The sequence below is a fragment of the Cervus canadensis genome, chromosome 9 (genome assembly GCF_019320065.1).
Source record: "Cervus canadensis isolate Bull #8, Minnesota chromosome 9, ASM1932006v1, whole genome shotgun sequence".
Taxonomy (NCBI): domain Eukaryota; kingdom Metazoa; phylum Chordata; class Mammalia; order Artiodactyla; family Cervidae; genus Cervus; species Cervus canadensis.
The window spans coordinates 14,101,825-14,119,639 of record NC_057394.1 but is presented as its reverse complement, the minus strand read 5'-3'; the positions used below and the strand labels follow the sequence as shown (position 1 = coordinate 14,119,639).

At 43.0% G+C, this 17,815-nt stretch overlaps 1 protein-coding gene across 6 annotated transcripts in view; it reads right to left on the bottom strand.

Moving 5' to 3' along the window:
• LOC122447477 (ATP-binding cassette sub-family C member 4-like) overlaps positions 1-17,815 on the bottom strand; it is a 1,659,665-nt gene that overhangs the window by 1,587,895 nt on the left and 53,955 nt on the right. For all 6 annotated transcript variants that reach the window (XR_006271252.1, XM_043478127.1, XM_043478128.1 and 3 more), the window contains exons 12-18: positions 15,617-15,711; positions 15,307-15,393; positions 8,238-8,334; positions 4,764-4,964; positions 3,275-3,415; positions 2,450-2,487; positions 1,980-2,074 (exon numbers count right to left, since the gene is read on the bottom strand). Coding sequence is in view for 5 of the 6 variants with exons in the window: in XM_043478127.1 (XP_043334062.1) it covers positions 1,980-2,074; positions 2,450-2,487; positions 3,275-3,415; positions 4,764-4,964; positions 8,238-8,334; positions 15,307-15,393; positions 15,617-15,711 (754 nt within the window). In the remaining variant the exon portion in view is untranslated. The remainder of the gene's footprint in view (positions 1-1,979; positions 2,075-2,449; positions 2,488-3,274; positions 3,416-4,763; positions 4,965-8,237; positions 8,335-15,306; positions 15,394-15,616; positions 15,712-17,815) is intronic.

Genomic DNA, 17,815 nt, shown 5'->3' with positions numbered 1-17,815 from the left:
ACATAAATCATAGCAGGATCCTCTATGACCTACCTCCCAGAATATTGGAAATAAAAGCAAAAATAAACAAGTGGGACCTAGTGAAACTTGAAAGCTTTTGTACAACAAAGGAAACTATAAGCAAGGTGAAAAGACAGCCTTCAGATTGGGAGAAAATAATAGCAAATGAAGCAACAAACAAAGGATTAATCTCAAAAATATACAAGCAACTCCTGCAGCTCAATTCCAGAAAAATAAACAACCCAATCAAAAAATGGGCCAAAGAACTAAACATATATTTCTCCAAAGAAGACATACAGATGGCTAACAAACACATGAAAAGATGCTCAACATCACTCATTAACAGAGAAATGCAAATTAAAATCACAATGAGGTACCATTTTATGCCAGTCAGAATGGCTGCTATCCAAACGTCTACAAGCAATAAATGCTGGAGAGGGTGTGGAGAAAAGGGAGCCCTCTTACACTGTTGATGGGAATGCAAAGTAGTACAGCCCATATGGAGAAAAGTGTGGAGATTCCTTAAAAAACTGGAAATAGAACTGCTATATGACCCAGCAATCCCACTGCTGGGCATATACACCGAGGAAACCAGATCTGAAAGAGACACGTGTACCCCAATGTTCATCGCAGCACTGTTTATAATAGCCAGGACATGGAAGCAACCTAGAAGTCCATTGACAGATGAATGGATAAGGAAGCTATGGTACATATACACAATGGAATATTACTCAGCCATTAAAAAGAATACATTTGAATCAGTTCTAATGAGGTGGATGAAACTGGAACCTATTATACAGAGTGAAGTAAGCCCAAAAGAAAAACACCAATACAGTATACTAACGCATATATATGGAATTTAGAAAAATGGTAATGATAACCCTATATGCAAGACAGCAAAAGAGACACAGATGTATAGAACAATCTTTTGGACCCTGTGGGAGAGGACGAGGGTGGGATGATTTGGGAGAATGGCATTGAAACACGTATATTATCATATGTGAAATGAATTGCCAGTCCAGGTTTGATGCATGAGACAGGATGCTCAGGGCTGGTGCACTGGATGACCCAGAGGGATGGGATAGGGAGGGAGGTGGGAGGGGGTTCAGCATGGGGAACACATGTACACCCGTGGCAGATTCATGTCAATGTATGGTAAAACCACTACAATACTGTAAAGTAATTAGCCTCCAATTAAAATAAATAAATTTATATTTAAAAAAATAAAAAAGATGAGGAGTGTGGCAAATGGGAGTTTGCATACCTGCGAGGGAATAATGCTTTTACTTGGAGACACTTGTTGCCAGAGGATTTCTTCCAAGATTAATAAAAGCCACAGTTTATTCAGAAAGAATTGAAACAGTGCAAACCACAGGGTCAGGATCCTTTTCTAACTCTGTGGCCCATTCATACTGAGAATTCCATGAACTGTATAGATGAGGGGTCACAAAAAGTCGGACACAACTGAGTGACTTTCACTTTCACTGCCCATTCATATGATAGAAGATTTAGCTAAGGCAACCTACTATAGTAGACAATAGCAAATATCTCCAGTGGCTGATTTTCTCAGTATGCAATCCTGGTTTAACTACCAAAATCCACTACAGAGCAAATTAAGTCTTCATGCACCCTCTTTCTTCTAGTAGACTTCAAAAATAACCATTCTAATTGATTCACAGAGTAGATGCAACTCAGACTCTTCATCTGTTGAAGTGAATGTCGCTCAGTCATGTCTAACTCTTTTCGACCCCATGCAATAGTATGTGGAATTCTCCAAGCCAAAACAGTGGAGTAGCCGTTCCCTTCTTCAGGAAATCTTCCCAACCCAGAGATCAGAGTCAGGTCTCCTGCATTGCAGGTGATTCTTTTCTAGCCAAGCCACAAGGTAAGACATTACTGAATTACACCTGGGAGCCCTAGGTGCTCACACAGGCTCATTGTAAGCAACTCAGCCTCTCATATAATAGACTCAACTTTACCTGCATGAACTGTAAAGTACCAGACAGGATTAGGCATCACAATTGCGTTTTCTTTTCCATACTCTATGGAATACAGAGTACTCTGTCCATTTGCCCTATGGAACAGGAAATAAAATTACACTATAGATAAAATTTAGGTAAATAAAAAAATTAATCTCAATTTAGGGGATATGTTTTATGCTAGAAAACGGCTCACAGGGCCCCGTGTCCCTCTATCTTATAAAAATTCCATTTGAATCACAACTTGCAGTTCTCAAAACTGTCTGTGAAGAAGCTGCTGAGGGTCAGACTTGGGGAGAGACCATGGGAGAGTCACACTCCACCAGCAGGAACTTTCATTTTTCTTCAGGGAAACTATGTGAGGGTCAGAAGAGGAGGCTGAACTAGCCCCATCTCTCCCCCTGACTCTGTGGGAAAGTGAGGTTCGTGTAGATATCACAGCACTTTGGGTCAGACCAGGAATCACTCACCAGTATGCAAGCCACCAGTCCTGCAGGGAGTAGGTGACCTGGAGCAGGAAACACAGTCACTCAGACGCTGACATCACTAAGCCTCACACCGCTCACAGGATGGGGGAGGGGAAGGCTCCAGGACACGAAGCGGTCCTTCCAGCTCAGGTCTGCGCCAAGCCCCACACCCCGATGACCACAGCTCAGGGGAGGGCATGCTGCGTTTTAAAATCCTTAAAACACATCCTTTTTCTTAGAATCTCTCTGTTGTGTACATACAATGCCAGAAAGCCTGGCTTATTTTGCTCACAGAATTCTTTTCAATGCAAATCCAAGTGGACTGCAAAATACAATAGTATAAATGTGGGGATTTTTTTTAAAGGAAAAATCTTGACAGGTACTGTGATGGTCAGTTTTCTGTGTCAGTTTGGCCAGGCCAGTCTCCGGGGACTCAACCAAACACTGGCCTAGATGTTGCTGTGAAGGTATGTTGTGGTTGTGGTTCACATCTGTCATCAGAACTTCAGTAGAGGAGATCACCCTCAACACTGTGGTGGCCTCGTCCAGTCAGTCAAAGGCTGGGAGAGCCAAACCTGAGGCTTCCTGGAGGAGAAAGAAATTCTGCCTCAAGACAGCAGGGTCAGCTCCTGCCTGAGGTTCCAGCCTGTAGACCTGCCTTTCTGATTTCACATTCACTCAGCTAGAGCCCACAACCTCATCAGCCAGTTCTTTAAGATAAATCTCTAAATATTCAAAACAATATTAATATAAATTAAATAAGTACAGCATAAATAGTATGTAAATATCAAGCTGAGGGCACAAACCAAAATAAATGTCCATATTTACCTGAGCTGCGATGTTTACTAGAATAAGGAAAATGATGATAAACTGGTGAGCCCCAGCTGTGAAGTAATTCTTGTAGGTCTTAAAACCAACTTTTCCCACCAAACGGCCTTCCAGTGGTAATGTAACCTGTATATTCTCAGCCTGAAAGAGAAAAATGGAAGTGAGGAACAAAATTTTAAGTAAGGAACCGCCAAATTTCCAAAGTTCAACAATGCCCTCCACTGCAAAGTTGTGGAAAAAGACACATCTCATATGCTCATAGGAATGTAGGATGGCCCATCTCCTACAGAGAAGAGTGTGGGAATATCTGGTCAAACCATGTGTGCATGTACCTTCAGACCCAACAATCCTATCCTTAGAAATCTATTAGAAATAAAGAAACATCATTCGCATGAGATTAATCACTGTTGGGTGGCTTTACTTAAAGTCATCATGACTCTTGGTTCAAGTACAACATACCTAATTCAAGTAAAAATGCAGAGGCTTGTTCCAAACTAATATACCAAACAATATGACACTAACATATCCCTCTAAATGACATGTATCACTTCCAATGACAGAAACATAAAACATACTCGATGCTCAAAATCCTAGCCAAATAAAATAAAATGAGTTCACATTGAAGTTGGAATAATCTGAGGTTCATAGCCGGGAGACAGCATTTGATCTGAATCTTTGTGGTCCCTGAATTTCAGAGAGTGATTGCTGAGTATGGAATGTGAGGGACTAATCTCAATACTTGTCAGAGTCATCAGGCTCCTGGGTTTGGACAGTGAGGGTTTGAATATCAAGGAATACCTGGGTATGTTTTTAAGAGAGAGCTAGTGCATTTTTGCATTTCTGTCTGAACAGTTTAGGATGCATTACAAAATCACATTAGCCAAGGATGTCCTCAGCTCTCTCCTGGCCACTGGGGATTCAAGGTGGATAAGGTGTGGTTCTAAGCCTTAACGGGCAAGAAAATAAGGCAAGAACTAATTCTGTGTCATGTCCTTTGCACACACTATCTCTGGCCTATCACAAACCATCTGATAATGGAGCAAAATAGTCATCTGCAGTGCCAGAACATTCCAACATATAGGAAAAGTAGCTGATTTAATGTGGTCACAGCAGGACTCGGTCTAAGGGGATCTTCACATTAAGACTCTGGATGCATAAGGAAAGCTAGGATCCACCAGAGCAAGTAGAATGTAACTATGGTAAACTGATGAGTTCTCCTATCAGTGTGAGCCACTTGCACCCAGAAATTCATAGCAGTGCACCCACTCCTGGTCGCCATAAGATTCTCCATTCTACACCCAGAAGGGAACCCCAAGCAGGCTTGCTCCTTTCAGGCTCTTCTAATTCAGCCAATTCCATGGAGTAAGACTTTGGGAACCTTAGGATTTACTTTGGGACAAATGAAGATGTCATGAATAGAGCAGACCGAAGGTCTACGAGACCACCAAGAGCAGACAGACCAGGGCACACTGCAGGATGAGAAACGCACATCTTGGTCCTCTGGAGCCACATCTTTCAAGGAGGGTCTGGAAGACTGTTGAGATGGAACCAAAGTCTCAGAGATCAGACTGGGAGTTCCTGGACCTGGAGATGGTTCGGTCTCCTCAATCTCCTTCATTAAAAGGATATCTTCAAAATCTATCCCAGATTTCGGAAACTCAGCAAAAGTCCCCTTTTGTAGAATTTTTCCCTAAAATAAAGAATTTAAAAGGAATGTATTTGCATTTGATAATATTAATCTAATCTACATACTAATCAGGAAAAATTAACCAGTCTTAAATTATGATTTTCCTATGAAAACGATCCTTAGATTTGGAATTCTGGTGAACAAATTGAGTTGAGTTCAACTCAACATACATGCAAGCATTAGCCAAACCCTATGCTAGGTGCTGGGGGATATGAAAGTAATGTGTGTTCATGTTTTAAAAATGGAGGCCATTGACATAACTACCATGGGAATTCAGGGAAGCTAAAAGTACAGATATTGGTGGAAGTATCACTATAGTATTTTTAGACAATAAGGAAACTGAGAGAAGCATCATGTGACAAGCACAATTTTTTTTTCAAAAAAGTTAATTGGGCAAGATATTCTAGGAAAGATTGACACAGAGGTGGCCACAAGAACGTTTCCATAGGTAATGGTCTTTCATCAAATTTTCAGTGACAATGGATATAGTATCATGTGCCCAGCTAGGACAAGACATGTAGGAACCAGCTCTGGAGAGAATCCATGAACTCTGCCTTCATGGTCTTTACCACTTCTCCACAAATGCAGGAAGTTCCCAACTGAAAATTCAATATCCCACCTGTCCAAGTATTTAAACAAGGAGGTCATAAAACTGGGTGGCTCTGAATCCTTGACAGCCCATGCCAGCAAACCAACACCTAAGAATCAATGCACTCATAAATGAAGGAAAAAAAACACTTAAGAACAACCAATCACAAGCAGCCAAGCAGGTGTCCTCTCTTCAGGCATCTGCTTAAGGTACAGCCAATCACAGAGCTCTCTTTAAGCCCATGTGACACATCCTTGCACAGTTTCCCTCTCTTACAAAGTCATCTAAAATAACATGCAGATGTCTTCACTATTTTCTGACCCCATGAAATAAGACTCAGTTCATTCACCTAGTGTCAAACAAAATATTAGGGAAAATTCCTGGATACAAAACTAATCAAATGAGGGCATTTCTGGTTAAGGCAGGTCAAGTAGAAAAATGTGGCCCAGGACACTAGCTGGTGCCTCTCTCACCCTATCTCCTGAGGTAGTCCACTGGGAGAAATTCAGTGAAGCCTTTGGGTGCCATATGTTACCACAGAATTAGAAAATTATTTAGGATATATTGTGCCTTGCTCCACTTGGAAGGCAAAATTAATGCACCTTATTTGATGAAATTATCAATTTCCACTTAGTATTTGTAAGATGCACAAGGAAATGAGTAGTAGTACAAGGATAGCAATTTCACTCGACAGGCAAGCACTGACAATTTTCAAGGGATGAGAGGCAGTCATCCTCCCTCTGCTGTTAGAGAGGAACCAGACAAACAGTAAGGATGGACCCACAGCTCATCCAGGGGTGCTCACCGGTGGACAAATAGTTGTTCTGATAGCACTAAAATTGAGCGGTGCCTTCAAAAGAAGCAATAAGGGGAACCTAGAACATCTAGGGATGGGCTAAATGGATTATTCTCCTGCCCACTGATCCCGTGTTTATAACACTGTCAATGTTGGAGTTTTCACTCTAGTATCACCCTCTTCCAAATATGAAATTAACTGCTATCAAATTTGAGAAAACTGAGCTCCCCATTCCTGAAAGAGTGGTTAACAGTCAACACATGGAACTGCTTCTAGAGAGGCAGGGGTTCTGCATTTTAATAATTTTCTTAGGGCAGAAATTCATTCAATAAGTGAGGGATCTAACCAAGGGATTGGAACAGGCAAGGGTTAACAAGGGAGGTGCTAAGACACAAAGACAGCAAGCATCAAACCACCACCAAGTCTGAAAAATTCTCACTGATCTCCACCCCACTGCCAACCATGCTAGGAGTTGTGGGTTGAATGGTGGCCCCCGAAAAGGTATGTTTAAGCCCTAAACATGACACCTATGAACATGACCTTATTTGGAAACAGGGTCTTTGCAGATGTAATCAAGTTAAGATAAGGTCACACTGGAGCAGTGTGACCCTAAATCCAACATGACTGACGTCCTTATGAGAAGAGACCCAGACAGACACCAGGACAATGGCCATGTGACCTCAGAGGCAGAGACCACAGTGCTGCACCTGCAGGCCAAGGTGCACGAGGCAGTGAACACCAGAGGCTGGAGGGAAGGATTCTCCCCTGGAGCCTTCAGGGAGAGCACGGCCCTGCCAGCACCTGCATTTGGGACCTATAGCCTCCACAACAGGGTGACCATAAACTTCTGTTGTTTTAAGTCACCCAGTTTGCAGTACTTTGTTACAGTAGCTCTAGAAACTGACATCCTAGCCTGAGCTCACACTTCTGTCTCCTCAGCTTTACTAAGGCTTGTAACTGCTTCTGCTGTCCCCCCTCCAATGACCATCAGAGTAATCTCTTAGCTCCCACATCAGACCACATCCCTCCTCTGCCCTGGTCTGTTCAAGGCTTCCATCCCACTTTCAGGCTTGCTGCCCACTGCTCGGGGACAAGCTCCCTCCATGCCCCCCTGCTCACCCTCCTCAGACATGCTGGTCTTCCTGCTGTTCCTCCAACCTTCCAAGTCGCTCCTTCCTGAGGACCCCCTGCCTCAGACCCCCTCCCCCAGGTGACTGCATGAACCCCACCTTCCTGTCATTCAGGCCCCGGGGGTCACCAAATCCTCAGGGAGGCAGCCAGGATGTCACCCTCACTCCCGCTTTGTCACATCCTCCCCATAAGAACAGGAGCCCCGTGAGGGCAGGGCCTTGTCCTCCTGCTGCACAGGCTCCCACATGTATCAGGCATATAGAGACCTGGGCAGGGAGACCAGCAACTGGAGACACCAGCTGAGTGGGCATCTCTGACCCAGGTGCTTGGATACCCAGCCTCACTTCTGGTATTAATAGAAGATGCTCTTCCAGCAAACTATGTATAACAATCACCTGTATAGAATCAGGTCTTAGTATCTCTAATTTCAAATTAATACTCTTTAAGTTGTGGAAAGGGAGGGAAAGTTTTACATAAAACAGCATCCTTAACAATTTCACTAGAACAGTGATAATTTAGTAACTCTGCAGTAGCACTTTTCTATATTTTAGGGTTTATGTGGCTTGGAGTGTAATAGTGACATTTCTACAGGTCTTCAGATTCATCTTCAAAGACATGAACACCAACTCTGAGAAGAAGGGAGAGTAAAACTGAGTAAGGGGCATTTACTTTGAATCCAAAGAGAATGACCTGCTGGGAGGCCTGATCTTCAACACACTTGAGTGCTAGCAAGTTCCCCAGACTTCTAGAAACTACTTACATCTTTCAGTATCAGAATCTGACTTGCATCCTTTAGGTACTGCAACTGATGAGTCACTAAGATTGTGGTCTTCTCCTTCAAGACCTTACGAATACACCTACAAATGTAAAAGGTACAGTATGCAAAAGCACATTAATGGGGGTGCTCCAAACTGAAAATACATATTTTGAAAACATAATGAGACAAAAACAACATAGCTAAGGTCTATGTCTTAAATGCCAAATAAACAATAATTAAATTAAATACAAATATAAGTCAATGATGACAAGTACGTCCTCAAATTTATCAGCAGCAAACTTGACTCTAGCTCTGCTAAAAACTTTTTAAATACAGTTCATTAAAGGAGGCACTTGCTAAATTTCTTTTCCTAAAACTCAGCTTAGCAATAATTTATATGTCTCATAATGGAAAATAATAGAGCAATACTGAGATTCCAAAACTTAACCAAACTAAAACATTATTTTATCATTATGTGGGAATGGGAGAACAGGGATCTATATCATATAAAATTCTGTAGATTTTTTCTTAGTATTTAGGTGATTATTTATGATTTATGATGTACGTATTAACAACAAAGGATTAATTGATTCTTGGTAACTTTTGCCAGAGGTCATTTTCTAGGCACTTCTTCCCAAATAGTATTAGTAAGAAAATGAATGCTAGCGTGGCCTCCATCAGTCTCTACAATGTTCTATCCCATCCAGGAAGTAAGACCTTCCAGATATGAAAATGAAAGAATGGAAATCACACTGGGAATCATCCAGTGGCTCAAAAGACACACCAGTTCTCTTAGGTCTGATCAGTTCTCTTAGGTGGTGTGATCAGATCACCCAAGATGGCTATTCTCTTGCTCTCTGTGCATCCGTGCCTAACCAGTGCCTGCTTCACCTACACCTACTCATGTGACTGACCTTCCTACACACTTGTCCCAGAGCCCAGCTAATGGTTGTTCTAGCTTTAGATCAGAACCCTCCATGATGCTTGTCAAAGGGGCAGGAGGGGCATGACCCTCTGCTGGTTTTCACAGTAACTGATGGCCCAACCTAACATCAACTCCCCTTATGACAGGTAATCTCCCCACCCTGCTCTCCGCTTCTCCTGGGAGCAAAGACTGCCACGGTGTCCTGTCCCAACGTGGGCCTCAAATGGTGGATGTCCTTCCAGGATTTCCTTCACAAGTGTAAGCTGGCCCTAACCATTAAACCATCTGTGTCTCTGCACTGATTCCGGGCTCTTTCCTAAGTCTATGCTGGGCAAGTACAGGTCTGGCAGGCCTGCTGGGTGCAGCCCGACAACCCCCCTCAGCTTCCAACCTTAAGTGTGTTTTTACAATAACTCCTCCAACTGCTCCTACATTTTAAATGCAGACCCCTAGGAACTAAGACCCAGTCTCAAACCCACAGGGTCCACAACCCTCCAGGGAAGTGATTGACTAGGTCCAGGGCCCCGGTGACCACAGGCAGGGCTCCAGGCAGGTAATCTGGGAGCCTGAGCCCCTTGCAGGTCAAATCACAGGAACCTGGGCCAGAGCTCAGCCTGTGAGTGAGTCAGATGGAGAGTCTGGAGGCAGCAGACTGTAGCTCAGTCCCTCTCACGAGCCTGACAACATCGGACGAGCGACTAAACCTCAGTTTCTTCATCTCAAAACAGCATCAGTGACAACTCATCCACATGTTTTGAGAAATCAAATCACCAATCCATCCAATAAATGTCAGCTCCCTTCTCTACTTCTCCAGAACCCACAACTGGCCCTGTGCTTTGGATTCAGGACAGAAAAGTCCTAAGGGAACACTCTGGACACTGGGTCTGTGATCAGAAGCAGGAGCCCAGGATGTAGACACACACACCATTGCTTCACTAAGTCCAAAAGGAGTCATTTTTCCCTTTGACAGTTTTTCCTTAGTTCAGTTTTCCTACCTAAGTTTCTTGACTGAGTAACCCCCTCATCACACTTAGCACTAAAGCTTTTAATGAAATTGTTTCTTCTTAATTCATAATAACCTGCCAATAGTCCCTAAAGATGGATGTTAATCAAATTTGATGGGCTGTTAAGTCCAGGATGGAGTAACCCAAAAGGTATAAAATGTTTTCTTCCGAACATCCCATCATAGATGAGGAGATACAAATAATTACAATGAAGTGATCAGCTGATGGCTTTGAATGCTTCCTGTGAGTAGTCGCTCAGCCGTGTCCGACTCTTTGCGACCCCATGGGCTGCAGCCTGCCAGGCACCTCTGTCCATGGGGATTTTCCAGGCAAGGATACCAGAGTGGGTTGCCATGTCCTCCTCCAGGGTAAATGCTTCCTAAATAATGCTTTTTATCCAAATCTCTCTCCAGGTGGCGCTATTGGGCAAGAACCCACCTGCCAATGCAGGAGACTTAAGAGACGGTTCAATCCCTGGGTCGGGAAGATCCCCTGGAGAAGGACACAGTAACCCACTCCAGTATTCTTGCCTAGAAAATCCCATGGAGAGAGGATCCTGGTGGGCTATAGTCCATGGAGTAGCACAGAGTCAGACTGAAGTGACTTAGCATGCACATTAAATCTCTAAGAAAAGTGAAAGTGATATTTCCAAGTCATGTCATAAAAATAATTGTTTCAACAAGTTGTTTAAGTGTTGTTCCTCTACAAGGGCTGTGTTGATCCTATTTGCTGGGTTGGCCACAAAGTTTGTTTGGATTTTTCCATAACATCTTACAGAAAAAACCCAAATGAACTTTTTGGCCAACACAGTATAATCCTATATAAGGACTATGTTAAAAGGAGACACATCCGTGATAGAGGGGATAAAAATAAGACAGAGTCCCCACCTTCATTCATTCAATCAGCATTCATTCAATTTACTGACGTGCCACTCATTTGACCTACATCACAGGTCAAGAAAGCAGACAGTACTTTGCACCACATAAAGGCGAACACACTGAATGAGTTTAGAGAAATGCAATATGGGGCTGTGACGTGTGCTCTGTAGGGAAAGCAAGGGGGGCTGCTATCTTAGATGGGGAGGCACAGGAGCCCTGAGACCATGTGGAAACACAACCTGGAAGAAGACACAGCAGGTGCAGAGTGCCTGCACTGGATTGAGGCGCCTTCCTGCATTCACAGCTTAGGAGGGGTTGGAGGGACTCATAAATGGTCAAGTGCACCCACTGAGGGCTGTGGGAAGACGGAGGGCACAGGTGCCCCCTGGAGGAGCAGGAGGGAACGGCAGGGCCCATCTTCCACCTTCCGTGTCCTGGGACACTGTTCCTTGGCTCTGGGACAGAGGGACCAGTATGTACAGACAGACAGGGGTGAGAAAGGACCCCCACAGAGCCAGCACAGCTGGACGCCGAGTAGGTGTGGGGATGAGCTGGAAAGGCTGATGGGGGAAGACAGCAAAGAAGCCCATTCTTTGTTTAAGGACCTGGAGTTGCTTCCTGAACGTGATGGGTGGGGGGCTTAAGAAGGGCTGGAGCAGGAGGGTGAGCTGTGTAGACAGCAGCGTGAGAGTCTGATCAAGGCAGACCTGAAGACCTGATGATGCAGGAGGTAGGGGTCTGGTGATGTGGGACTGAACCAGAACAGGACCCATAGCATGATCCCCATGGCATGATGAGACTCCATCAGTTCACCTAAGGCCTCTCACCTTCTGTAGGTGACAGAACCCATTTAGTGTTCACAGCATAAAGTAAAACTCACAAACCTGAATGGCTTTCCTTCATGATGGAAGGAAACTGTTAATGGTAAGTAGAAGTGTGATTCATTCACTCTTAATACAAAACCCTTCCTATTACTAAGCTTCCACATGACCATCATCTCTCATAGAATATTGCTCCATCCAATTTCCTAACTTGAGAACATTGCAGTCGCTGCTGAGTGGTTTCCTAAAATACTTTCATGCTGTCTGCTTTACGTCACCCTAGAGAATGTAGTTCTGATTAGCAAACAACAATCTTAACCTTGCTTCTATCAAGTATATACCCAAAGTGGTACACCCAAAATATTTTAGATTTTATAAATATCTCCTGTGTTTGAAAAAGAACTCAAGAGACCTCTTGTGATCAGCACACTGTACTTGACACCAATTGCCTTGCTCACCCCTCCCTGTGACACAGATGCAACCACCAGTAGAAACTGTTCCTGCAGTGATGGGGAACTTGTGCAGATGCTCACAAGAGGGGATGAAAGACATTTGTTGAGTTCAGGGTGGGGTGCTGGGAACAGGGAGGCTGAGATATTAATGATGCCAGGAGGTGGGGGTGGGGAATCCCTATCACAGCACTAGCCCCCGTCACTCAACTCATGACAAGACACAAGGCACTTCTCTAATGGAAAATTCATCAAGTCACAAAAGGAGAGGGTGAAAAGGGGGGGTCAGATTAGAGAGCTGGAGGCCATAGCTGTGTGTTACCTGTCTTGCTTCCCCGTGTTCTCAAAGATCCAGTGCTACTATGCAGTTTTCTGTATATGTGTGTTACAGTATACATAATATGAAATTTACCATTTTAACCATTTTAAGCATATAGCTCAGTGGCATTAAGTAAATTCACATTATTGTGCAGACATCACCACCATCCATCTCCACAACTCTTTCATCACCCCAACACTAAGCACATTTTATACATGGGCAGGTTCCACCAAAGTCTAATGACTTCTGTTTAGTGGACGTGGAATCCCAGATCCTAGTGTCCAGGGCTCAGAGCTCCTCACACGTCTCACAAGGTTCTATGGTATAGTACAGGGAACTATAGTCAATACCCTGAGATAAACCATAATGGAAAAGAGTGAATATATGTGTATAACTGAGTCACTTTGCTGCACAAAATTAACACAATGTAATAAATTAACTATATTTCAATAAAAACAATTCTTTTAAAAAAAAAAAAAAAGGACAGAGACAGAGGTTGTGTGTAAACAGAGGGAAAATCATGTAAGGACACAGCGAGGTGAATGCAGTCAGAATCCAAGGAGAGAGGTCTCAGGAGAAACTAAACCTGCCCACACCTTGAACCTGTAGACTCAAGAACTGTGAGAAAATTAATTTCTAATCTTTAAGCACCCCAACTGTGACAACTTGCTATAGACTGAATGTTTTTGTTCTCCAAAATTCACACATGGTACCTAATCTCCAATGTGTTGGTATTAGGAGATTCAGTTCATTTGCTCAGTCATGTCCAATTCTTTGCGACCCCACGAACTGCAGCACGCCAGGCCTCCCTGTCCATCACCAACTGCCGGAGTCCACCCAAACCCATGTCCATTTAGTTGGTGATGTCATCCAACCATCTCATCCTCTGTCGTCCCCTTCTCCTCCTGCTCTCAATCCTTCCCAGCATCAGGGTCTTTACAAATGAGTCAGCTCTTCGCATCAAGTGGCCAAAGTATTGGAGTTTCAGCTTCAACATCAGTCCTTCCAATGAACACCCAGGACTGATCTCCTTTAGGATAGATTGGTTTGATCTCCTTGCAGTCCAAGGGACTCTCAAGAGTCTTCTCCAACATTACAGTTCAAAAGCATCAATTCTTCGGCGTTCAGCTTTCTTAATAGTCCCACTCTCACATCCATACATGACTGCCAGAAAAACCATAGCCTTGACTACATAGCTGGACCTTTATTGACAAAGTAATGTCTCTGCTTTTTAATATGCTGTCTAGGTTGGTCATAACTTTCCTTCCAAGGAGTAAGCATTTTTTAATTTCATGACTGCAGTCACCATCTGCAGTGATTTTGGAGCCCAAAAAAATAAAGTCAGCCACTGTTTCCCACTGTTTCCCCATCTACTTGCCATGAAGTGATGGGACCAGATGCCACGATCATAGTTTTCTGAATGTTGAGCTTTAAGCCAACTTTTTCACTCTCCTCTTTCACCTTCATCAAGAGTCTCTTTAGATCCTCTTCTCTTTCTGCCATAAGAATGGTGTCATCTGCATATCTGAGGTTATTGATATTCCTCCCAGCAATCTTGATTACAGCTTGCACTTCATCCAGTCGTGCAGTCTGCATAGAAGTTATGCAATCATGGTGACAATACACACCCTTGATGTAGTCTTTTCACAATTTGGAACAAGTCCCTTGTTCCATGTCCAGTTCTAACTGTTGTTTCTTGACCTGTATACAGGTTTCTCAGGAGGCAGGTCAGGTGGTCTTGGTATTTCCATCTCTTTAAGAATTTTCCCCAGTTTGTTGTGATCCACACAAACACTTTAACATAGTCAATGAAGCAGAAGTAGATGTTTTTTCTGGAACTCTCTTGCTTTTTCTATGATCCAATGAATGTTGGCAACTTAATCTATGGTTCCTCTGATTTTCTAAATCAAGCTTGAACATCTGGAAGTTCTCAGTTCATGTACTATTGAAGCCTAGCTTGGAGAATTTTGAGCATTACTTTGCTAGCATCTGAAATGAGTACACTTGTGTAGTAGTCTGAACATTCTTTAGCATTGCCCTTCTTTGGGATTGGAATGAAAACTGATCTTTCCAGTCCTATGACCACTGAGGAGTTTTCCAAATTTGCTGGCATATTGAGTGAAGCACTTTTACAGCTTCATCTTTTATGATTTTATTAAGTCTAGACTTAATAAAGACTTTATTTCCAAAGTGAAATAATAACAAGCGTAAACCAACAAATTCTTTCCATGGAAGTCTTCTGTCAGTACCGAAAACTTCACTTCTAATGTGCCTTAAAAAAATGATGGAGGAAAAGAACTGGAAGCCAAGTACCAGGTTATGGAGTCTCACTCTCTGATTTGAAAAACACACATCATCTCTCTCATTCCTGGTGTCTGGATCCATCCACAGTGTCTGATTATCAACAGCAAATAGCAGGGGCAATCTGCGGTCTATCCCTCACTCCCTAAAGAACAGACTCCGCTGGCCTCCACACACTGGAAGCACCTTTTGTATTTTCCTATCCTGACCTCATCATGATGCAAAATTTCTCTATGATGGATCTTCTGTAGAAGGAAGGGACACCAGAGCAGAACAGGCTGAGTCTCCTGAAGCACAAAACTTTCCTGCGCTCCCTTCCCTATCTCTACAGGGTTCCTGGAAAGCAGAGATGATAGAAAACAGGAGCAAACTCACTGTTCAAACAAGTGCCTGCTGACTACTGCATCCACTGCGCTGAGCGGATCATCCAGGAGGTAGATGTCTGCATCCTGATACACGGCTCTAGAACACGTAGAGAGATGTCAGGAGAGGACACTTCACACTCCCTGGGTCTCATCTCTGAATCATGATGGTGTCCAACAACTTCATGTTCCTTCCTGGAGCCCAGGGAAAGAATCAAGACCCTGCTTCACACAGATCTACCCAGTGAGCGGGGTCTGTGTGCTCACGTCCACTAGGAGCCACGGAGGAGGAGGGGCAGGATGGCAACTGAAACCCCATTTACCTGGCAAGGCTGACCCGGGCTTTCTGTCCTTCACTCAGCGGGGTTCCTCTGTCTCCTAGCTCAGTTAGATCTGCTTCCTCCAAAAGCTGTAAATCCTATACAGAGATTAAAAAGGCGGGGGGGGTTAAAAAAAAGTTTGAAAATGTGTTCTACTACCATCTTAAACTTTTAGCATTAGTTCTTCATACAAGTATTTGATCAACATGCATGCATGCTCAGCTGCTAAGAGGTTTTTGACTCTTTATAACCCCATAGACTGTGGCCCATTAGGCTTCTCTCTCCATGGGATTCTCTAGGCAAAAATACTGGAGTGGGTTGCTATTTCCTCCTCCAGGAGATCTTCCAGACTCAACGATGGAATCCATGTCTCCTGTGTTTCCTGCATTGGCAAGTGGATTCTTTACCACTGAGTCACCTAGGAAGCCACAGCAATGGGTATGTGTTAAAGGGTTGAAAATTTAAAAAAAACCTCCCAGTGTTTTTTTGTTTTCATTCTGTAGTTTTTCTTCTTTTTTTTTTTTTTTTTCATTTATTTTTATTAGTTGGAGGCTAATTACTTTACAATATTGTAGTGGTTTTTGCCATACATTGACATGCATCAGCTATGGATTTACATGTATTCCCCATCCCGATCCTCCCTCCCACCTCCCTCTCTACCCGATCCTTCTGGGTCTTCCCAGTGCGCCAGCCCTGAGCACTTGTCTCATGCCTCCAACCTGGGCTGGTGATCTGTTTCACCATAGATAATATACATGTTTCAATGCTGTTCTCTCGAAACATCCCACCCTCACCTTCTCCCACAGAGTCCAAAAGTCTGTTCTGTACATCTGTGTCTCTTTTTCTGTTTTGCATATAGGGTTATCGTTACCATCTTTTTAAATTCCATATATATGTGTTACTATACTGGATTGGTCTTTATCTTTCTGGCTTACTTCACTCTGTACAATGGGCTCCAGTTTCATCCATCTCATTAGAACTGATTCAAATGTATTCTTTTTAATGGCTGAGTAATATTCCATGGTGCATATGTACCACAGCTTCCATATCCATTTGTCTGTCAATGGACATCTAGGTTGCTTCCATGTCCTGGCTATTATAAACAGTGCTGCAGTGAATATTGGGGTGCACGTGTCTCTTTCAGTTCTGGTTTCCTCGGTGTGTATGCCCAGCAGTGGGATTACTGGGTCATATGGCAGTTCTATTTCCAGTTTTTTAAGGAATCTCCACACTGTTCTCCATGTGGGCTGTACTACTTTGCATTCCCACCAACAGTGTAAGAGGGTTCCCTTTTCTCCACACCCTCTCCAGCATTTATTGTTTATAGACATTTGGATAGCAGCCATTCTGACTGGCATAAAATGGTACCTCATTGTGATTTTAATTTGCATTTCTCTGATAATGAGTGATGTTGAGCATCTTTTCATGTGTTTGTTAGCCATCTGTATGTCTTGTTTGGAGAAATGTCTGTTTAGTTCTTTGGCCCATTTTTTGACTGGGTCATTTATTTTTCTGGAATTGAGCTGCAGGAGTTGCTTGTATATTTTTGAGATTAATTCTTTGTCTGTTGCTTCGTTTGCTATTATTTTCTCCCAATCTGAAGGCTGTCTTTTCACCTTGCTTATAGTTTCCTTTGTTGTGCAAAAGCTTTTAAGTTTCATTAGGTCCCACTTGTTTATTTTTGCTTTTATTTCCAATATTCTGGGAGGTGGGTCGTAGAGGATCCTGCTGTGATTTATGTGTTTTGCCTATGTTCTCCTCTAGGAGTTTTATAGTTTCTGGTCTTACACTTAGATCTTTAATCCATTTTGAGTTTATTTTTGTGTATGGTGTTAGAAAGTGTTCTAGTTTCATTCTTTTACAAGTGGTTGACCAATTTTCCCAGCACCACTTGTTAAAGAGATTGTCTTTTTTCCATTGTATATCCTTGCCTCCTTTGTTGAAGATAAGGTGTCCATAGGTTCATGGATTTATCTCTGGGCTTTCTATTCTGTTCCATTGATCTATATTTCTGTCTTTGTGCCAGTACCATACTGTCTTGATGACTGTAGCTTTGTAGTATAGTCTGAAGTCAGGCAGGTTGATTCCTCCAGTTCCATTCTTCTTTCTCAAGATTACTTTGGCTATTTGAGGTTTTTGTATTTCCATACAAATTGGGAAGTTATTTGTTTTAGTTCTGTGAAAAATACAGTTGGTAGCTTG